At 46.0% G+C, this 22,661-nt stretch overlaps 1 protein-coding gene and 2 long non-coding RNA genes across 4 annotated transcripts in view; 1 reads left to right on the top strand and 2 right to left on the bottom strand.

Annotated features, from left to right (window-relative positions):
* Window positions 1–1,030: 1,030 nt before the first annotated feature.
* LOC128814152 (uncharacterized) lies at window positions 1,031–3,833 on the bottom strand. Of its 2 annotated transcripts, XR_008439275.1 has the most exons (4): window positions 3,700–3,833; window positions 3,238–3,335; window positions 2,006–2,165; window positions 1,031–1,345 (listed from the first exon to the last, which is right to left on the bottom strand). It is a non-coding gene; the product is annotated as an uncharacterized LOC128814152 (long non-coding RNA). The 2 variants fall into 2 exon arrangements; XR_008439276.1 differs by having other exon boundaries at window positions 3,238–3,833.
* Window positions 3,834–3,969: 136 nt separating this feature from the next.
* On the top strand, window positions 3,970–4,861 carry LOC128814151 (uncharacterized). The gene is made up of 3 exons (XR_008439274.1): window positions 3,970–4,400; window positions 4,504–4,583; window positions 4,773–4,861. It is a non-coding gene; the product is annotated as an uncharacterized LOC128814151 (long non-coding RNA).
* Window positions 4,587–22,661, bottom strand: part of LOC128814146 (contactin-4) — a 281,500-nt gene continuing 263,425 nt past the window's right edge. Inside the window, exons 14-24 of the mRNA XM_053989737.1 lie at window positions 19,455–19,630; window positions 18,310–18,430; window positions 16,698–16,856; window positions 15,036–15,185; window positions 14,548–14,618; window positions 12,228–12,462; window positions 10,755–10,870; window positions 9,334–9,520; window positions 8,727–8,839; window positions 7,272–7,440; window positions 4,587–6,367 (exon numbers count right to left, since the gene is read on the bottom strand). Coding sequence (XP_053845712.1) covers window positions 6,267–6,367; window positions 7,272–7,440; window positions 8,727–8,839; window positions 9,334–9,520; window positions 10,755–10,870; window positions 12,228–12,462; window positions 14,548–14,618; window positions 15,036–15,185; window positions 16,698–16,856; window positions 18,310–18,430; window positions 19,455–19,630 — 1,598 coding nt within the window. The 3' untranslated portion in view covers window positions 4,587–6,266. The remainder of the gene's footprint in view (window positions 6,368–7,271; window positions 7,441–8,726; window positions 8,840–9,333; window positions 9,521–10,754; window positions 10,871–12,227; window positions 12,463–14,547; window positions 14,619–15,035; window positions 15,186–16,697; window positions 16,857–18,309; window positions 18,431–19,454; window positions 19,631–22,661) is intronic.

Below are 22,661 nucleotides of genomic sequence, written 5' to 3' on the forward strand. Positions count from 1 at the left end.
TGTTTTCAGTCTCTTCGCCCCAGGCGCGCCGGCCGTGCTGGGTGACGCCAGCCAGAGGCCTTCTGCTGCCACCACGGCCACGGGGCCGGTGGCACCAGCAAGGAGGGCTGAGGACGTGACCCAGGTCCTGCTGAGGCCACCAGGGAGAGGGAAGTTGTTTGCTGGGGACACTCAGATCCTGAACTCGGTGCAAACAGGGCCGAGGTGACGAGAGCCCTGCCGGTGGTGGCCCGTGGGAACCTGCTCGTCCCTGCAGTGTCACCTGCCACCCCGCAGGGCTTGCCAGCAGCTCAGCCACTGCTGCTGCTTCCTTCTGCAGCTCTGCAGCCCTGCACACCTGTTTGTGCGGCTCTGCCAGGATGTGGCCCCATAAATGGCTTCGCTGCCCCGCGTTCAGAAAAATTCCTGTGCCTCAAACCAGGATCCCTCACTGCAAGAGTGGCCAGGCCCTGCAGGAGCCTCCCCAGGGCGGTGCTGGAGTCACCACCCCTGGAGAGCTCAAAAACCACTTGGTTTTTGGATGTGGCCCTTTGGGATAGGATTTAGTGGGTGTGGTGGGATCTGACTGAAGGTTGGGCTTGATGATTTTGGAAGATCTTTTCCAGCCTTAATGATTTAATGATCCTGTGCCCTCCAGCTCTTTCTGGGCTCCTTGTCCTTGGCAACAGAGCGGTGGCCACTGTGGTAGAATTTAGCAAATGGGGAGTTTGGGGGTGCAGGGCTGGAGGGACAGGGAGGATGAGCAGCTCTGTGAGAGCTTCAGCCAGAGGGTAAAGTCCTCCTGTTGAACCCAATGCTTCTGAGCTCCTCAGCCATGAAACATTTTGGGTTAATCCCTCTTTAAATGCACCAATTTGAACTTTTAGCTCTCCCCCAGCCCAAGCCACCCCCCCCAGCTCCCAGCTCCAAGGGGTGTTTGCTTTGCAGAGAGCACGGACCTGCCCCAGCTCCACGGAGACCGAGGCGGGCAGCCTGGCTGAAGGCCTCTCCTGCAGTGTCCTCGATGACTCCGTGTTCTGAGAGGCTCCACAGCGTCACCACCAACGCTGGAGAGGGCTCTGTGCCACCTCTCTGTGTCCCTGTTCCCATGGGGACGAGAATTTGCCTCCACCAGGTGCCTTGTTACCAAATAGAAAATTCCAGCTCGAGCAGGATTCAAGTTCATGGCACAAGGGCTGTTAGGGAAAAAAAAAAAGAACTAATGGATTCATTTTTTCTGGTTGGCACCTTAATCTTTTGGATGTTTGTTTTACCTTGCTCTGACAGCTGGAGATGCAAACTGGGTTTGGCACGGCCCTGTGGATGCAGCAAGGTGGTCTTGACAGTCACCAAGAGGGGTCAAACACTGGGAAAAGAAGAAAAAAGTTGTGAAGCACCCAGTGCTGCCACCCCCAGTGCTGCCACCCCCAGTGCTGCCACCCCCAGTGCTGCCACCCCCAGTGCTGCACAGCAAGGCCACCATGAGAGCAGGGACACTCACCTGGCCTTTGCAATGAAACTGTGAATTTCCACCTGAAAAACACCCATGGAAATGCAATTCCTGGGTCAGGGCAGGCGTGACTGTGCAGCCAGACCACCCTGTGTGGGGACAGTGCGTGGCCAGTGTCCTCTGCACTGCTCAAAGGCACCTAACCTTGCTTTGCAGGTGACACAGCACCATTTTGGGATGGAGGGGAACACCTGGGATCAGCTCAGCTGCCCAGAGCATGGTGCTGATCACACCAAGGTTGTGGTTTGATCCCTGTAGGGACCATTGGACTCAATCCTTGTGGGATCTGTCCCACTCAGAATATTCTGTGATGCTCTGATCTGTCTCAGGACTTTATAAAACACCAAAAACTTGTGGGTTTTTAGATTATTTAAGACAAAAGTTAATTTCCTTGTGCACCTGATGTACAGTTAGGGCCTGACTACTCCTGTGAGCAAAGCTACGCCGTGCCTGCTCCTTCTGTACACTCAGGTACCACATTTCAGGATAAACCAGAGCTTCACCTGTGATTTTTACACTCCTGAGTGAGGAAATCCTGCAGGGATGGGATGGGTGGGATGCCCTGCCCAGCTGGCTGCTCCCCAGGACCTCAGCACTGGGCAGGCACAGGACACTCACGGGTGGCTCCTTTCCCATCCAAGGCTCTTTGTCAGGCTCTGACATCGGCTGGCAGCACCTGCAGGAGGACAGCAAGGGATTGTTTGTGCTTCCTGCCACGAGAGATTAAAGCTTAAGGGGGGGAAGAGAGAAAAATAGAGAAAAATGGCATCAACAGATAAACTTCCTCAATTGCACCGACAAAACAAACCAGCCTGGGAACAGAGTTTGCGATGTGAGGTCATTAAAGAAATGTGCCAAGGACTGCCTGGTGCTTGTAAGAGTCTGAACTGCCACGAGCTGGGCTCCTCCCGGGTGTGCAGCTCCAGTAATTCTGAAAATCCAAGGCCAATATTGCAGCCTGGTTTTCTTTGCTCTTTGTCGTTCCACCTTAGATGACCTGGGTTTGAGACAGCCTCAGTTTCTGATTTATTTCCCTGTGTTCTGTGGGAGCTCCCAAATCAACCTCCTGCCCCAGACCTTGGGCTTTGACCTCCGTGGCTGTGGCCCATGAAGTCCTCCTGGTCTTGCAGAATTCCTTCTGTCCATGGAGCTGGGTTAAACATGTTAACAAAGAATAAAAATAAAGATTTGATCCAGCCAGTAAGTTCTTTGGAAGGTGCCTAAAGAAATGGAGTTCCCAGGTACTACAGGCTAAAAATAATTATAATAAATGAGCCAGTTCTCATCTGGGTGAAATAGCATTTCTCCACCAAAATTAATCTAGCTCATTAATATAATGTTGGTGCCTCCAATGTCTCTCCTGCATGTGCTTTTAATGGATTTGAGGGGCCCAACTTTAACACTCTAAAATCAGAAATTCATTAGTAAAATCCTAAAAATGAGACTAAAGAGAATTCACTTATTGGAATGTATTGTTTATCATGCCTTCAAATAGCCTAATAAATAAAGTTTCTGCATATAATTCCCATTAATGGCAAGCTGTGGCAGAGATGAATGCAATATATTTAAGTATATTTTGCATGTCAGGTCCTTGGTATTTCCAGGATGAGTGCTCTTGGGGACGGGCAGGGCTGGATGGCTTGGAGAGCCAGCAGCCACATTTCTACTCACGCTGGTAAATAAATCCAACCTGGTGTAAAGCAGGAGTAGCTGCATTTCCCCAGCCAGGCTGCAGGTGCACAGCTCACCTTTAGTGCAGGGGTGGGGTGGGATCTCACATCCTGGAGAGCCAAGGGTGCAGGATGAGGACAACTCCTGGCCGAGCTCCTCCTCACGGTCATGATCCCTGGAGGAAAATCTTCATTGCAGGCAGCAGGAGGGAAGAGGGAATTTGTTCAGGATCCCAGGCCGCACCCAGGGCTATGTCAGGTTTTGGCACCACCACAGCACAGAATTATTCAATCCTCATTTTCTTCCCTTCAAACCCAGCTCCCAACCCCCTCACTGCTCCTGCCCTGCTGCCTCCAGGGCAGCAGCCCCACGAGCTGCTCCTCGCCTTCCTCTGGAAATGCCAGTTTTACTTTTCTTTTTAGAAACAGAATTGTGCTACAGGGTTTATTTTTCTGCTTCATTGTGAGGCGCGTTGCTGCGTGGGCAGGTGGCAGGAGCTGCAGCTCTCCTGAAGTGTCCCCACGAGGAGAGAGCCCCACCAAGCACGCAGCACCCCCACAGTCAGCAGGAGCTGTTCTCTGGGCCAGCTGGTTGTTTAAATCTATTTCTGAGCGCATTTCCAGGGCAGTTTATGTCAATTACACACTGCAAGGGCCCAGGGCCAAACACTGGGAGAGGCGGAGGGTCCAGGATTATATACTGGTACAAAAGGGCGGAGCTAACAGCAACAACCAATCACCTGAAGGTGTGGGTGGGAAAAGGATTACAGTGACCAATAGGGAAACAGAAGGGTAAACAGACAGGTTTGGTATGGACCAATGAGAGCACAAAGAACAAAGAAACTGCTAGAACCTTGACCATATATGGTTAACAGGCGGTTGGACGGCCAATGGGCCAACAGGGGGCGTGGCTCTGGGGTTGATTGACAGCATGTCCCGGGGCGGAGAGGTTAAAGCCCCCTCGCAGGCCCACAGGCCTCCACGGAAGTGCAGCATTGCTCCTTTGGAATGCAGAGAGCGCCGTTCAACCCCTGCCCCTGAAAGGACTCGAAACGCGGCTGGTGTGGGCTTAGTGGTTTCAAGCCGTGCTCCCAAAGCCCTCAGGAATCCCCAGGATAAGCAGAGGAAGGGCTTTGCTCCAGCCACAGGGCCTGAGGTGCTCCAACAGCACCATCCCCGTGAGCTTGGACAGCTCACAGCTCTACAAAACAAACCCAAAACTCACCTGCTCATGTTTTCTGGTCAGTTTTGAGAGCAGAATTAAACCAGGGGTGTATAAATAGATTTTTTTTTCCTGCCTTCACAAAGTTTTGATTTAAACCATCTCTTGTATCTTCACATCAGTGACAGTCTCAGCAGGCTCTGAGGGGAAATTTCTCACTGGGCAGAACAAAAAGTGGAGGAAAAAGGCTCCTGGAAGACAGGTATCTTTACAAATGACAGAATATTTATTACCAATACCTTTAAAAAAAGATTACATCTGCTAGATCACTGATAAATATCATTTACACCGGGGAGAAAACTACAGAAGCTTTTATTTTTTTATGTCATTTTTCTTAGTTTTGTCGATTTTTTTTGTTAAGGTTTTTCTTATTTTATTTTTTTTTACATAGAAGTAACCATATCAAACTAAGAAAGGAACACAGCTTGAAATACTGACAATATTTCTCTGGTCAACAACCCTGACTTTTACACAAGTGGAATCCTGATTATGAGTTACTGAATAAATATATTTAGAAGGTCTAAAAGTTAACTGTATTATTTTGTAAGCAAAAGAGACAAGTTACAGGCAAATTCAAGCTATCAGGAGGAAAAAAAAAAAATAACCACTGCAGCGCATTGAAAGTTGAAAATTGTATAGAAAATTCCATTGCCTTTTCCAGCGTTATCCCGTCTGAACTTACAAAATTCCCCGTAGTAACAAACAGTCCTTCTCTTGAGAAGAATTATTCCAGTGTGGATATTGTCGCTTTCTGGTGTGACTCTGTTCTGCCTCCAGGCGTCTGGGAAGCGTTTCTAGGGAAAGGCAAATTTCTAGCGGGGATCTCCGGGAGATTCCCACTTTTCCACGGATAACCCGGAGCCGGGGCAGCACCGCTCCCACCCCGGGCCGGATTCCCAAGCGTTGTCTGGAGAGTGGAGTTACCAAGGATGAGCAGTTGTGTGCCAAAGAACGAGCCCAGAGCAGCTTTGTGTCTCAGAGTGGCCGTGTTCTGATTTCGCTGGAATTAATCCCCAAACGTGAGGAATTTCCTTGGGATTAGATCTCCAAAGGGTTGAGCTGGGCGTGCACCCAACGCGAGACCGGTGGCCGTCCCGTTGTGTCACCGCAGGCAGAGGATCTGCAGGATCTTCATTTCCCCACCCAATTTGATGCTAATTATGATCAAGGCAAAGCGATTTCACAGCCCCTCCTCGCCGCACGCTGCCGGAATATTGGCTACGTGTCCTGTAGTCCACAACCAACCAAAAACCACGTGGTTTTTCCCAAAATTCCGCTCTTCTGAGTGTTTCGAGTTTGTCCTGCTCAGAGCTCCGGATGAAACGTGTGTTAGAAGCACTGGGTTCAGCACAGGACTTGCTGGAACTGCCAGTGAAGCTCAGCCTGTTACAATCCGGGTCTGGATCAGTTCTGCCCTGTGAAACTGTGCAGTCAACTCCAGCCAACTTGCCAAGAACAACTTGGAACTCTCCGTCGTAAAGGAAAAAATCCCAAACAATATTTTCGTGATAATGTCGTCCGTAGCATTTTGTAGCAGAGGAAAAAAATTAATATCTACATCATATGTTAACTTTAAAAAATTCTATAAAACACTAAATATATAATAAAAAATATGCATATAAGGACATATGTAAACTGCTTTGGTAACATCATATTACAGATGTTTTCAGTGCATTGCAGAGTTTCCAAGGAAACTTCAGACAAAGCTATATTTGCTTTGAGGAAGTACTGTATAATGCCATTCCTAAAGAAGCATAAACATTTTTTTTTTTTTCCAGTAGTAAGATGTACTCAAACCACAATATTACTTAGTACTGGGTGTCTCCAAAACAACTAGCTAAATGTTGCTTATATTATAAAGAAGAAGTCCTCGATGTCATTGTTGTCATAAACTGGAGCGGGCTGTGAGGGAGATCATGATTGTGCTGAGGGCTGACAGGGTGCAGGCGCTGGAGGTCGACGAGCCCGAGCCTCTGGCGTAGGCATCTGAGAGGGGAAAGGGCAAAAAGGAGCCAGAGGTGAGCAGGGAACAATCCCCGAACTCTCCCTTAACCCACCTCCCCCAGGGTTTACATTCCCTTTCCTGGGATAAAGCACAGCCCCCTCCTCCTCTTTACGGTCACCTCTCCAACTCAATTTTTGGTTTCATTTCAATTCCTGCCCCCGTTGTGTTGAGGCTCCTCTCACAGTTCTATTATTCCACACGCTGCTTGCTTATCATTATTTGGTATTTTTTTCACAATTGCACCATATTCCAGCTGTTCCTTGTGCCTCCCATCCTGGAGGAGCCATGTACCTGCTCCGTGACCTCTGGCCTGGAGCCAGATGGGAGCTGGCATGTTCCAGTTCCCCTTCCCTCTCCTGTGCTGCTGATTAAATTCCTCTGCATGGTTTACACAGCCACGCTGGGGAGAGCTCTGCTCTCGCCCAGGGTTTTTTTACATCGCTGTGATTTTAATGCCATATTCCTGCATTGCAGAGGCTCCTGATTTAATGCAGCTTATAAACCGGGACATTATTAATGGAAGATGGGACATGGAGATTTTGCAAAAGCCATGTTGTGTAATAAAATACTCTTTGTGTTTGTTCTTCTACACCACCTCATTTCCCCAAATAAATATTTATGCATCCAGCACACAATAGGATATGGCTGTACAGTAGCCTTATAGATTTAGAAGCCTCTGCATCCTGTATTTGGCTATAGTGAATTGCAGTAAAACAATAAATTTAATGCATGGGAAAGCGTCTGGAAACCTTAAATACAAATAGAACTATTTAGGATGGTGTTTCTTATGGCTGGATCTTGCTTTTGGGATGAAATCACAATTAGGGACTGGACTATCTGCTGGTGGGACCCTGTGGCACAGAGCCCAATCCCTCCCATCCTTACTGGATATCTTTGGGATTCGGATTTGCTCGCTGCTGCTGCCGTCGCCGCCGTCGCTGAAGGGTTTGATCTCGATGATGTAATCCTCATCAAAGGGCAGGGACAGCTCCACTGAGGTTTTATTTGTTTCTATGACAGACGTGCTGCTCTCCCTGTTCCACCTGTACAAAACCTGCGGCCAAGGGAGAGAGAACAGGAGGCAGAAAGGGCAGAGCTGCCCGCTGTGCTCAGAGCTGTCCACCTCAGGGTGTCCAGAGGTGCTGCTGCTCTTTTCCTGCCCCTGATGCTCAGGCATGGCCTGGTGACACAGGGGACACGTGGGATTTGTTGGGGACACCAGCACAGAGGTGGCAGTGCCTGGGCAGGGTGTGGCACTGGCAGGAGGATGATGCTGATCAGCAGCACTCAACACAACAGCAGTAACTAGTGGAGCCCCTGAGAGAAACCCTTGCCTTGGTCAAGCTAAAACAAACCCCTATAGAAGTAAAAACTTCTTGATGGAGGTCAGAAACTCCTTATTTTTCTTCTTCTGGAAACTGAGTTGGGATATTTGATACAGTGCCACCAATGGTTTCCCAGAATAAATGACTTTTGTGAACAACCTTCTGAGCTGTGGGAGCTGTACTAATTTATATCATGAATTGTGACATAAACTACAAGATTTCTAGGCAAAAAGAAAAATAGGCAATGTTTTGCTATGATTCAGGAAATAAATCCATGTGGTTGTGCTATCCTTACAGAAGTTAAAGGAGAATGTTTTAGAAACCCTCTAGATGCTTTTCCAGGGTGATGAGTCTTTCTCTCCCTCTTTCAACTGACTCCTTAATTTGCATTTCAAACCTAAAATATGTAGTGAAAAGCTGGTCCAGATTGCTGAGGTTCATCTGAGGTTTGGACCAAAAATCCTGAGGAATTACTTATTTTTGATGAGCCCATACAGGGCACCAAAGACACTTAAAAGTTGGTGCAGGAATTGAGGGGAGCTGGCACAGGCTCACCAAGCTGCTGGCATTCCAGACTGGGAATAAAACATGGAGCATGGCCAGGTCCTTCACTGGCTCAGGCTCTGGTGGGAAATGTTTGTACAACTCCAAGCCCAGGGCAACGTCTTTTTGGGCTAAATGAAACCCTTGTGGAAGGTGGTGGAGCTGAATTCTTCCCAAGGTTTCTCTCTAGTTAAATTATGTCCTATTAAAACTGCTTCTAATGAGGATTTTCTTTCTTCTCCTCTTGGCTCGGCTTTCTGAAGGAAATGGGAGCTATTAAAAAAACATTTTATTTATCTGCAATTAAGGAGCCAACTGCAGCCTTTGGGAATTTTCCACAGAAGGCAGGAGTGAAGTTCTGCAGGTGGGAGCTGCAGAAAAGTCTGCTCACATACACAGGCCTGGCTCTGGTTTTGGAGGAATTCCCCAGATCTGACCTGGGAAATCATGAATGTACCATGGAAATACTCACTTTGTAGCCTCTCACTTCTGACTCGTTGTCCAAGGCCTTCACCTGGTCCCAGTTCAGGATGATCTTGGAGTCGGATGAATTCCACACGATGTTCCCGGGGGGCTGACTCGGTGCTACACCAAAAAATAGACAGCAGCATGTTACTGAGGAGAATCAATTCCCAGCTGGATCCCTTCCAGTGCCACTGGGGCTTCCAGCAGCACAGCTGAGCCTGCCCAGAGCCCTGTCCCTCTGGAAAGCTAAGAGCTGCTCCACTGATCTGTGTCCTCAAGGTCATGGGAGGTGTGACACGACACGAGGCTTTAAATGAAAAAGGGATTCAGTCAGTTGCTCGACATGCCTGAGACCAGAGGAAAAAAGCCCTCTTGAACACTGAGATAAATATTTAATTTGCCTGCACAGCTGTGATTTCAGTTTTGCATGCTCTGCTTACTTAACACCGGGAAGAACCTCACGAAAAAAATGAAATAAAAAGGCTGAGCCTGGTAAATCTGCACAGAAACCCGGCACGGAGAAGTCTGACAGCTCCTTGAGACTCAAGAGAGCTGGGAAATGAGACAGGGGAGCGGTGGCTGGACCCCGCCAGGCCATCCCTGCCGACACTCACGTGGCTTTTTGGTGGTGACGTTGACAGCGGCGCTGGAGGGGCCGGTGCCAGCCGTGTTGTAGGCCCTGACTGCCAGGTGGTAGAGGGCGTTGCCCCTCAGGTTGCTGACTTTTGTGGATGTTTGGTTCCCGACCGTCCGGATCCTTTTGGCGTTCTCCTCCTTCTCGTCGTGCCGCCAGCAGCGCACCTGGGAGGCAGAGCAGGGCTGTGGCAGTGCCCGGCCCCAGAGGGGAGGGCAGCACCCCCTTGCTCCTGTCACCACCCCAGATCTGCTCCCAGGGACAGCTCCTGCTCCCTGCCACGATCCCCGGCCCGGCTGGGGACCAGCCCAGCAGCAGCACTCCCTCCCCAAGCCTGGCCGTGGCAGCACCTTCCAGCCAGATCCCACACAGAAAGGTGGAATTTTTAACCTTGGGAGAGAACGGTAGAGTTTTTAACCTTGGGAGAGAACGGTGGAGTTTTTAACTATGTGAGAGAATGGTGGAATTTTTAACCTTGGGAGAGAACGGTGAGTTTTTAACCATGTGAGAGAATGGTGGAATTTTTAACCTTGGGAGAGAACGGTGGAGTTTTTAACCATGTGAGAGAATGGTGGAATTTTTAACTATGTGAGAGAATGGTGAAATTTTTAACCTTGGGAGAGAACGGTGGAGTTTTTAACCATGTGAGAGAATGGTGGAATTTTTAACCTTGGGAGAGAATGGTGGAATTTTTAACCTTGGGAGAGAACGGTGGAGTTTTTAACCTTGGGAGAGAACGGTGGAGTTTTTAACCTTGGGAGAGAACGGTGGAGTTTTTAACCATGTGAGAGAATGGTGGAATTTTTAACCTTGGGAGAGAACGGTGGAGTTTTTAACCTTGGGAGAGAACGGTGGAGTTTTTAACCATGTGAGAGAATGGTGGAATTTTTAACCATGTGAGAGAATGGTGGAATTTTTAACCTTGGGAGAGAACGGTGAGTTTTTAACCATGTGAGAGAATGGTGGAATTTTTAACCTTGGGAGAGAATGGTGGAATTTTTAACCTTGGGAGAGAACGGTGAGTTTTTAACCATGTGAGAGAATGGTGGAATTTTTAACCTTGGGAGAGAATGGTGGAATTTTTAACCTTGGGAGAGAACGGTGAGTTTTTAACCATGTGAGAGAATGGTGGAATTTTTAACTATGTGAGAGAATGGTGGAATTTTTAACCTTGGGAGAGAATGGTGGAGTTTTTAACCATGTGAGAGAATGGTGGAATTTTTAACCTTGGGAGAGAACGGTGGAGTTTTTAACCATGTGAGAGAAATCCCTGTGCACTAAAGAGGCAAAGAGAAGCAAATCTACTTCAGGAACACACCCACGGCAGGAGGAGCAGCACGAGGACATCGCTGTGTCCCCTCAAGGCTGGCTGCTGAAAGGATCCTGCATTGTTTCCCATACCTCATATCCCTGTATTCTTCCTTTGTGCTGGTTCTCCCACGGGGGAGCCCAGGAAACTTCGACGTCTGAGGCAGAAATGCTTCTGGCCAAAACAGTGGTCGGGGCTCTTGTTGGCTCTGGGCAGTTAAAAATAGAAGTAAAACTTTTCAATTCTATGTTCAATTAGTCCCAAATGTCAGGGGATTTATTTTCCTCATTGCACAGGGAAGGAAGCAAACAAATGTCCACGTTTCAAACTGATGGCCTGTCAGGCTGTGCTGGGCCTCTCCCTCAGAAATAATAAGATGTCATTGCTAAACTCAACCCAGGATACCATGGACTGTAATTAGGACAAGTGAGAACATTTTCTAATCAGTGGACATTAATTCATACTAAATCTCCACAGAATTCTTCCCAGATTACATATTACTTTTCTATTAATATCAAAAGATTTCATTATGATTAATGTTATTTTAATGACTATTGAAAAGAATTAATCACGGTTCGCCATTTATTATAAATCAGAGCAAGGCTGAGGTATCAAAGGATGTGTCAAGGTGGAAACCAAACCCTTTCAGATCTGTTAGGTACAAGTAAAGATAGTATTAAAGAAAGGCTTTATAAAATCGTGGTTTAGGCCTGCTACTTCAGCTAGGTACAGTTATCCTGCTGGTTCCCATAAGAAAGAATTAAAGGAATGAGAAGCAGTTAACAGAACCTATTTTAGTAAGAGAACTGTTTTCACCTGCATAAACAAGAAACCTATCCCATGAGAATCAGTGGAAAAAATACGTAAACTAAGCAAAAATAAAGAAGTTTGATAGATATGCAAAATACCATTTACTGACCAATGACCTGAGTGTCAGCGTATTGTCAGCCAATTGTTAGGTCTAACACGGTGCCTTCTGATAATCCCATAAAAATGTGAAATGTGCAATAAAGATTTGGCTTTCCTGCGTGAAGAAGCTGAGTCCTGTGTGCTTTACTAAAACAAGGACCTGCAGCATGGGTGCGAGATATGGATTTGTAAAGAATTTTTAAAACTTGATAGAAAATTTACAGAGTCTTGTACATCTGTATGCAAACACTGAGATAAGGTGTGCTGATTTAGGAAGACCATAGAATAGAGATAACATTGTTGGGAGAGAGATTAAACTAAAACCAAGTTTCAACAAGTTTCAGAATATGGCCTTGCAAAAAGACCACATGTTTTAGAGAATTAGAACTGTGAAAGATGCATTATAGCAAGACCGCGTGGAATAAAAATATGGGTGATTAGTATTAGAAGAAATAGCAGCATTGTGAGGCAAAAGCCAATAGGCTGAAGAGCATTTATAAAGTATTGTAACCAAGAAACAGCATTCTAATAGAATGTCTCACCCTTCATCAAGACTGATAATAAAAGAAAACACCTCTCAATTCCCCATGTCTGTAAAAACTAAGAAAACCAACACATGGTGGGAGGGAGGGGAGGTGGGCAGGGCTCATCTCTACCTTCCTCTGCCGAGTAGACGACGGTGACGGGGCTGAAGGAGCCTTCCCCCTTGTTGTTGTAGACGCCCACTTTGACCTCGTAGGGCGAGAAGGGCGGCAGGCTCTCGTTGCGGAACACGTAGCGGGCGGCGTCCGGCGAGGCCACCACCGTCTGCATCCAGCTGACCGTGCCCAGGGGCCGGAAGGCCACCACGTAGCCAAAGCCACCCCCGTTCTGCAGCTCCTCGGGCACCGTCTGTGGGCAGGGAGAAACGGCGCCTTCAGCACACACTGACCTCCCCGGCTGCACCCCGGGGATTCCTCTTGGTCCTCTTCGCTCCTCGGCTGGGCTTGGTGATCTCAGAGGTGTTTTCCAAACTAGTTAATTCTGGGATTCTGGGATTGTGTGATTCTGTGATTCTGGGATTCTGGGATTGTATGATTGTGTGATTCTGGGATTCTGGGGTTGTATGATTGATTGTGTGATTGTGCGATTCTGGGATTGTGCAATTGTGTGATTCTGGAATTGTATGACTGTGTGATTCTGGGATTGTGTGATTCTGGGAATTGTATGATTGTATGATTCTGGGATTGTATGATTGTGTGATTGTGTGATTTTGTGACGCTGGGATTCTGGGATTGTATGATTGTGTGATTGTGGGATTCTGGGATTGTGCAATTGTGTGTTTCTGGGATTTTGGGACTCTGGGATTCTGGAATTGTATGACTGTGTGATTCTGGGATTCTGGGATTGTATGATTGTGTGATTGTGGGATTCTGGGATTGTATGATTGTGTGATTGTGCAATTGTGTGATTCTGGGATTATATGATTGTGTGATTGTGTGATTGTGCAATTGTGTGATTCTGGGATTCTGGAATTGTATGATTGTGTGATTCTGGGATTGTGTGAGTCTGGGATTGTGTGATTGTGTGAGTCTGGGATTCTGGGATTGTGTGATCGTGTGAGTCTGTGATTCTGGGATTGTGTGAGTCTGGGATTCTGGGATTCTGTGCACAGCACTGGAGATGGAGGTGCTGGAGGTCCTACCTCACATCCAACCTGAATTCATCCCATCCTGCCTGCACCAGAGCCTTTCTGCTCCATGAAACAGGAAGCAGCAGCTCCAGAAGACATTTCTCCTGAAGCTTATTTCCTTCCCTCCCTGCCTAGATGGGGCCTCTATTGCTGATGCAATTTTAGGCTTTCTGAAGAGCCTGAGGTTTGCTGGGGTGAAGCAAGGACACAGTTCCTGCTTTCCCAACACACATCAGCTGCTCTCACGCCTTTGGGATCACATGTGAAGCCCCAAAGAACACACCCTGGACACACTGACACTTCCTGAGGCTTGCAGCCCCCTAAAAAGCTGCACTGAACCCAAAGGTTCCAGTATTAAAATAATCCCTAATTATGGGGCACCCTCCCTGAGATGCCCATGGAACTTCAGCACGGGTTACTGCTGGTGACTGCATCCTACTCTGTTTTGGAGGGTTCACATAAAAAAAAGGCCTGGGGACATTTAAAAGAGTAAAACCACTCTTCTATCAAAACACAAATGATATTTTGTGCAAATTACATCTCGAACCAATGGCTGATGTTCTGGCCATGTGTGTTTTTGAAACATATTGCAGTATCTTTAGGAGACATGGCGTAACTAATTAGTCCAACAGAGGAGGAAATTTAGCACATTGAGCTGTGTGGTGAGGACAAAAACCCATTTATAGGTTTTTAATAACCTCAAAAATATCTCTGGCGATTCATTCTGCCAGCCTGGTCAGAAATAGTGCTAATGGAAGCGTTAGCATGTCTAGTGGAGTTCATTATTAGGAGAAATATGCCAGCTGCATCGCATCACAACACGAAAATATGAGCAGACAAATGACTAAAGTTCTAACCCCGTCTGCCTTAAGGAATATTAAACATTTCTCATCTCTGCATCTCCTCTCGCTGGCTGCCATCAGCAGCAATGAAAGCCAGCATGCCTTGTGCTGGCTCTGAGCTGTTTGCTGCCTTGTATCCCAGACAGGAGGAGGGAGGAAGCTGGGAGCCAGCACAGCAATTCCCCACCAGCTCAGGATGCTCCAAGCCTGGTTTATCCCTCGGGTGGCTCCTGGCCATCCACATTCTGCCATGTGGATGTGCTGGGAGTCGGGGGGAGCTGAGCTGGTGGCAAATCCTGCTCCCCATGGTCCCTGCTCCCCACTTCCCTGGGGCTGGGGTGGGCCCATCCTTTAGCTCCATCTGACCAGCTGGGCTGTTTGTATCACACAATCTGGGCTTTTTTTACTGCCAAACCCTTTGAAACCCACAGAAAGCTCACTGGGGGCTGGAGTGAGACTCACCTCCCAGGTAATGACCAGCTCAGACTTGCTGCCTCCACCTCCACTGACATTAGCTGGGGTCACCTCAGGGACTGCAAAAAGATAAATGCAGAAGATGGATGTGACAGCTTTGAGACCCAAAACCCACATGGAGATGGAACAGAGCTACAAGACACTGCTGGCATTCCCCTGCTGGGGCCAGGAACTGTTAAAATGACTAATTTGCCATGGCAAACAGCACATTAAAATATGTCAATAATAGTATGTTAAAAGTATGTCAATTAACTTGAGTATTCAGTCTCTTAATTGTTCAGTTTAAACATTTCTCCTTTGGAAACATTTGAACAATGGCCATTTGTCCATTGGAAAAGGCCTTTTATTTATTTTCCCGTTTCGTATTCGTTTTTTCTGTGGAACAGAGGAGCCGCCTGCCAGGGCTTCCCCCACAACCTGGGGATCTCTTGGCATTTATTCCACGAAGATTTCCCCCTCTGCCCAGCACCACTTACGAGCCTCCTCAGTTCTTCTCTTCTCGGAAGGCCTGCTGGGCTCCCCGATGCCGATCAGGTTGGCGGCCACCACCCTGAACTCGTACTCCACCCAGGGGTTCAGCCCCACCACCGTGGCTGTGAACGTCCTGCCGTCGATGATCTCTGGAACTGGCATGCAAGGAGACCACCGGGGCATTAAAATACTGCTGGGAGAAAGGCACGGGGAGGGAAATCTCTTTTCCTTCAAGGTGAGGGCTTAACATAAGCACCGAGAAGGATTGATAAGTTTTCTCTCCTCTTTCTAACTTTTTTTGCCAGCTGCAAAGAAGTGGAAGAGGCAGCATTGTGCTTTTAGCGCAGAAAATCCTGCTATTAAAGAGTTTCTCCAAAATTGCTACAGTTTGGAAACAAAATGTCAAGACAACAGGTTTGGAGGGTCTTTATTTTTCTCTTTTTGAAACACACACTGTTGTCTCTGTTTAATGGTTACTGGAACAAAATTAACCTCTGATGGAATGAGCAACTAACTACATCATGGGATTTTTCCCTCTATCAGGAAAATAATTCTCCTTAAAGACAAGCTGGATGACACGGTCTGTCCCTGAGGGATGTCTTTATAGACCACAATTACTGTTGTATATCTCCAGCAAGGCAACGGGAGATAGGAATTCATTCTGTTTTCCCTTAAACATTCATGAGAAAAATGGGTGAGTAATGGCACTGACTGCACCCTAAATCTTTGGGTTGCCAAACCTGAAACTAGTTCATAAGAGCAGTGCTCTGCAGCCAGGGAAATTGCTTTCCACATCAGGGGCCAGAGCTGGCCAAAGCAGCCCTGGGTGGATGCTGAGGTGTTACATATAGGTAAAAATCTTCCAAAAGAAAGGCCTTGTAAAATCAGGCCTTATTGCTTTGGCTGAGCTAATAGCTAGCCTGATAAGTTCCCGTGAGAAACCCATCAGCTTCCATAAGAATAGAATCCTCTAACAGTGAAAAATCTGCTTATCTCCTTATGAAAAAAATGATAAAAATGAAAATCGGTTTACATAACAATCTATTCTTATGAAAGAATAGAAAGAAACAAGAGAAATAGAAAGAAAGAAAACAATAGGAAAAAAATAGAAATAGAAAGAAACAAAAAATAGAAAAAAATCGAAAGAAACAAAAAAAATAGAAAAAATAGAAATAGAAAGAAACAAAAAATAGAAAAAATCTAAATAGAAAGAAACAAAAAAATAGAAAAAATAGAAATAGAAAGAAACAAAAAAATAGAAAAAATAGAAATAGAAAGAAACAAAAAATAGAAAAAATAGAAATAGAAAGAAACAAAAAAATAGAAAAAATCAAAATAGAAAGAAACAAAAAATAGAAAAAATAGAAATAGAAACTATCTATTCTTATGAAATTTACACCTATAAAAATTAAAAGTGAGAATCTGTAAAACAAAGAAATCAAGAAAGATAAACTATCTAAAAAGGGAAAAGTTTGATAAACACGTACCCTAACCATTGCCAACCAATAAACTGAATTTCGAGAGATTATTAGCCAAACACAACACCTACATTCCTGTAGGTAGGAAGGAAATGAATAAAGATTCAGCTGTCCTAGAGCAAGAAGCAGCGTGCTGTCCCCGTGTGCAGTGGCACCGAGGGTGGCTTTGTCCCCCTGGGGCTCCCTTACCTGTGCTCACTGCCTGCCAGCCCACCGAGAAGGGCGTGCGAGCCTGCACCACGTACATGGTGATGGGGCTGTGGTTGTCTGCCCCCGGCCTCCAGGACAGCTGGGCCGTGCTCTCCGTCACCTCGTCGATGGTCACGGCCTCGGGGGGGCCCGGGGGACCTGTGGGGTTGCAGGAGGAGCGGAGTGAGCGGAGGAGGAAGCGCCAGGTTCGCCTTCCCCTGTGGCGAGCACATTTCTCTCTCTCTCTCTCTCTCTCAGGATTTTTTATTGAGGTGCACAGAGAGAAATGAAAGAGAAAACAATTTCTATTTTCTGCTCCTTGTTTTTCTCTTGTGGAATGTGTTTGGAGAATTGTTTACCCAGAGTGAGTGCTTGGTTGGACCATGGTGGATTGTTTGGGCCTGATGGCCAATTGGATCCACCTGTGTCTAAACTCTGGAGAACAGGGTCACAAGTTGTGAGGAGTGAGATATAATAGTTAGAGAAAGTAGCATGTAGTATTTAGTATCCTCTTTTATATAGCATATTAATGTATTATAACATAATTATAATAAAGAAATCATTCAGCCTTCTGAAATGGAGGTAGACATCATCATTCTTCCCATTGGGTTCGCCGACATCTACAACATTCCCCTCCTGTGGGGCAGCTGCAGCTCTGCTGGCCTGGCTGGGATGGGATGCACCGGGGGGACAGAGCAGGATGTTGGGGTGTTTGGAACCCTGCAGCTCTGCAGGGAACACCAGGCAGGGAGAGACCCCTCTGCTCCATCCCATGGCCACTGCTGCCCGAGTGGTGCCCCAGGCTCAGTCTGCTCCTGCCTCTGAGAGTCACAGAAGGGATTGGGGTGGAAGGGACCTTCAATCCCATCCTGTCCCACCCCTGCCATGGCAGGGACACCTTCCATCATCCCAGCCCCGGTGTCCAGCCTGGCCTTGGGCACTGCCAGGGATCTGGGGCAGCCCCAGCTGCTCTGGGCACCTGTGCCAGTGTTTTAACACCCATGGTGTTTTTAGGGAGTGACAAGATCAGTCCTTTTATCACCATCAAAGGTAATTCCCTGTGAGAATTTCATATTCCTCCTGTTTATGAGAACCAAGGGTAGCAGGGACAGAGCAGCACCCAAGTTTGCCTTCCCCAAAGTTAACAAGCAGGAAAATATAAATCATATTTCTCATAAGGACACAGACTCAGGGTAATTCATTACAGCTCTGTTCAAGTCAAACTTACACATCACCTGTGCGTGGTAATGAAGAGATCTCAATATATCAGTGAAGTCACTAAATCACGTTTATTGTAAAAAAGGATAATGTTGCTTGGCAGAAATGCTGCCAATAGCTGGATGCTGCTCCTGCTGGCACAAAGGAGCTCAGGGGGTTCAGTCAGGACACGGACAGGTACCAGGGCTCTGTGGGCTGGGTCTGTTCTGGGAGCATCTGAAACACCTCACATGCTCTGGTTGCTGCTGTGCCCCCCAGCGTGCACTCAGAGCTTTTTTCTCAGATTAATTACAAGAGGCTGGGCTGTCTCTGAGCCCAGGGATTGCAGAAGGCAGGGAAAAAAACCAAAATAAATTCTACAACATCACCAACAACAGTAGCAAAATTCAAATACCTCTTACAATCAGGTCTGCAGCAGCTGAGAGCTTGTCCACACTTGTTTGCACCATGCAGACGTATTTCCCTGCGTGCTTCAGCTGGATGCTCCTGATCATCAAATCACCAGCTGAATCCTGCTGATAAAGTAGGGAAAAGTGGTTACAATTACTTTTTAATGAGCCCTAAACATCATTATCACATGAAGGACACTGTGACTAATGGATTTACTTTAGGCTGGCTGATGAAAACATCAGCAATACAAACCACGGCCTGTTGAAATGATGGAAGGTAAGAGAGGGAGCATTCCTAAAATTCTGGCTCCTCCAAGGAGCAGGGCTGGGGGCTGTTAAGCACTTTCCCCATTAAAACAACGTGACAAATGCAGGACAGGTTCACTCTGATTGCTCCTTTTTCTCTCTGGATATCCAATTTTTACCCTCTCTGCCATCCAGAGGCCCAGGTTGTGTCTCCATCTCTCCTGCAAGGGAAGCCCAGCCCAAATTTGGAGATATCAGCAGTAGTTTCAGGGCTTTTTGTGCTAAAGATCACGAGAACAGCACTCTCTGAGGAAATCTTGCATCAACCAGCAGCAGTAATTTGTTTTCCAAACACCAAGTGCATGTCTGATTAACTGTTGAATAGAACTAATTAGGTTTCTGGATGCATTGGGTGCTGAGAACCTCTCTCAATTTCTCTCCAGACACAAGCATTCGATACATTGGAAATCTCAGGGAAACCTCGTGGTTGTGGCCTTGGGACTGAGGAATATTAATGAAGTTTGTAATTTTAGCTCTGTGGGCCAGACCAGGAGCAGTCACCCCAAAAAGCCATGGCTGCTGCTGTGAGCCCTGTGCATCAATCTGTGAGTTCATCTTTTAATGATTTTTTTTTTTAAGGGATAAGAGCAAGGCTTGGAAATTGTATCTCCTTTTCTTTTCAGCATTAAATTCACTCCTGACAAATGTCAACATGAACTGTCACCATGCCTGAGACTTGTTGCTCTTTAAAACCTCCCTCAGAGAAACATGCAACACCTTTCCCAGTTTTCTACCTCTGCTGAAAATTTTCCATTTCTTTCCTCCTTTTTCTTGCTGCCTTCATCCAGTTCCTTCTGTTAGCAACCTTTTCTGCATGACCCACTTTGTCAGATTTAATACTTACCCCTCCAACCCTTTCAAAGTGATCCCCATCTTTCTCAAAGTCTATCAGGTGCCCATTGAAGGACCAGGTGAACACGATGTCCAGGGAGTGGTCGTGGGACACCTGACAAGGCAGGACAATGCTTTCTCCTACTGTGACATCCATGCTGAAAGGGGACACCATGACCCGGGTTGGATCTACAAACAACAAAGAAAGGGAAAAAGAAAAAAAAAAGAGATTATTCTTGTTCTCCTGAGGGGCAGAGACATTGTAGGGCTGAGAGAGATCCTAAGCAGTGATCCCTTAGGGAGGTCCTTAAATCAACAAGTGAATTATTCCATCTTTGGGTTTATCCTTTCTCTAGTTGGATTAAAACACTTAATAAACCCTCCAGAATCCCCTTCAAGGCACCATCCTGATGAAGAAGGAGAAAAGAAAAGGCTGGAAAAGAGTGCAGCAGATCTCAAAGGCTCGATTAAAACTTTCTATCAGAGATTCTCTTATTTGAATCTTCTCACTTCAAAGAGTTGTTTCACACATAAATTGCTCACCATGGTTATCAAAAAACTGTTCTGTTGTTCCTAAATTAAATGTAAAATCTCCAAAACTGAAATAAAAAGGATGTATTAAAACCAGGAGTTTTTGATCTGGCCATACCTGGAAAGGCAAAGATCAGGCTGAGATTATTGTTATTATATTTACTGAGAACTGGCCACGCTCTCTGATGGATGGCTGTCGCACTATGACATGAAATAACTCACACACTCACTCTAAAATCAAAAAGAAGAAAAAGAAGCAACATTTTTTCTGACCTCGCAATATATAGAATTCCAAAAGCGACAGTGGATTGGAGGATGGAATTGCCACCTCTCCAACCACACTGGTCAAACCAACAGTCCATCAATTCTCTCCCCCCACAAAGAAGAATGCAAAACAATCATTATTTACATGAACAGTGCGTGAGAACTCCAGGAGAAATATGTAAACATCAGAAGGCATAGAAAACCTTTAGAAGAACTTTAAAACTTTTAGAAGAACAGGGCGACAGATGGCTTCACATCTCAAACCCTTTCCTTGGGCAAGGAGAGCCCCACAGAGAATACAGATAAATGATCAGTGACACCAAGAGCACCTTGCACGGCGTGGAACCCAAACCCTCCATGTGATGAGCACTGCAGGGAGCTGAAGCAGAAGGGGGTGCCCTACCCAGGACATTTCCAAAGGGAAGCCCCAAACCTGGATCTGTGACGTAGCAGGATCCCTGTCAAACACAGGCAGCAGCTCCACCCTCATCCAGAACTGATCCCCTTCTCACGGCTGGAGCTCCACAGCTCCTTTCCCACTGGTTTAATTGTCTATTTTTCACCTCAGCGTGAGCAGAGTGGCACAGAAAGATGAGCCACGACACATTATGCAGACTCCAGCTCCTCGTCTGTGCCTGTGAATTCCCTCTGCCTCTAAAGTTAACATTTCTCTTCCATTTCTGTTGACAAAAATGCTGCAATTTTTTTCTACAGGGCCTCAGAGGAAATGAAAAGGAGAAAAAGTATTGCTTAACAATGAGACCAAAAGTGTGAAAATCATACAGAGATAGATATTTTTGCTTATTCCAAAATATCTATTCTGCACAGCTATCCTGCTAAAATAATACAAAATCTTAACAACTTCTTCCTGAGCCTATTTCCCAACTGCTTAATTCTCAGCTAAAATAATAAAGATACAGCAGCACAGATATGGACTGGGCAGAACTGCTCATGGAAATCCAGGGGATGCAAAGCTGTTCCTGGATTTTCAGCCTTATCAGAAGTCTGCAGGAGGTGCTGAGAAAGATTTTGTTGCTGTCTGTAGAGATTTCAGATCAGGTCCTCAGGGACTTGGCTGTATTATCTTGAACAAATTTAATTCATCTGTGTTTTGTGTTCACTTCTGACCAAGCAGAGGAACTCTTAGAACAACTGTTATGACACTTAATTAATCAATTACTTAATACATTAAGTATTTCTGAGGTGTTTATAAACATGAAAGGAATGAAGAATATAAAGACTATAAATATATAGAAGATGTAATTGTATAGAATTTTAGAATATGGGAGAGATTCTAGAATGTAGAATTACGGTATGTGATTTGTATTCCAGAATTCTATACAATTACATTTATAGAATTGTAATTGTATAGAATTGTATCTAATATATATTAGATATATATTAAATATTCTTTATGGAATATTTATATTCTATAATATAGTTAGAATATTATAGGTTTATATAGTTAGACCATTATAGGTTTACATAAACACAGAGAGTGTTAAATATACTAGAATTCTAGGATTTACATAAATGATAAGAGGAAATGGGTGTTTGCTGGAGACCAGAGCAGCTCAGCACAGCTCCTGCAGGCGCTGTAGGAACTGTGAGTGCCTGGTGCTTCCAAAAACACCTGCAACTTTCAGGGAATTCTGGAATCATGGAATCGTTCAGGCTGGAAAAGATCTTTCAAGGCCACCGAGCCCAACCATTCCACACCACTGTCGCCTGTCCCCAAGTGCACACATCTGTCAAATCCCTCTGGGCAGCTGTGCCAGGGCTGGAGGAACCTTTCCATGGGGAATTCCTCCTGCTATCCAAGCTGAGCATCGCCGGGGTGCTGCGGCTGGATGTGGCACTGGCAGGGACAGGCTGTAGGTGTCACTGAAGGCTCGGGAACAGCAGAGCTCCTTCCCTGCCTGCCTTCCACACAGGAGGCTCTCTGTGCGACAGAGGCGGCTCTTCCCAGTTTTCCATGGTTTTTCCAGAGGCTCGGAGCAGCCCGAGAGCTCCCGGCTGGAGCAAACCACAGCAGCAAATTCCAGTTTGATTAACCAGCTAATTACCTAATTCTCTCAGATTAGTGTTACAGTGTTAAAGATCCAGATATGTTTCTCCTTATCTGCATAAACCATTTCCTGAACAACACTTCAAGATGTGTTTTTCTTGTAGATGAAAACTCTAACTCGAGCATCTGGGACTCATTTTTTCTTTTTCTTTTTTTTTTTTTTTTTTTTGGAATACCAGCATGTTCACCAATTCCATTTTGGCTTTTATCAGCAGGAGTTAATAAATGCATCTCAGATCAATGTCCTCTATTTGCAATGACATTTTACATTATTGTATTGATTCCAAGGCAAATCATGTCTGGAGATAATAAAAATCAATCCTGGAGGATGTGGTTTCTATGAGCAACCAAAGAATC

Source organism: Vidua macroura, chromosome 13, assembly GCF_024509145.1.
Source record: "Vidua macroura isolate BioBank_ID:100142 chromosome 13, ASM2450914v1, whole genome shotgun sequence".
In the NCBI taxonomy this organism is placed as follows: domain Eukaryota; kingdom Metazoa; phylum Chordata; class Aves; order Passeriformes; family Viduidae; genus Vidua; species Vidua macroura.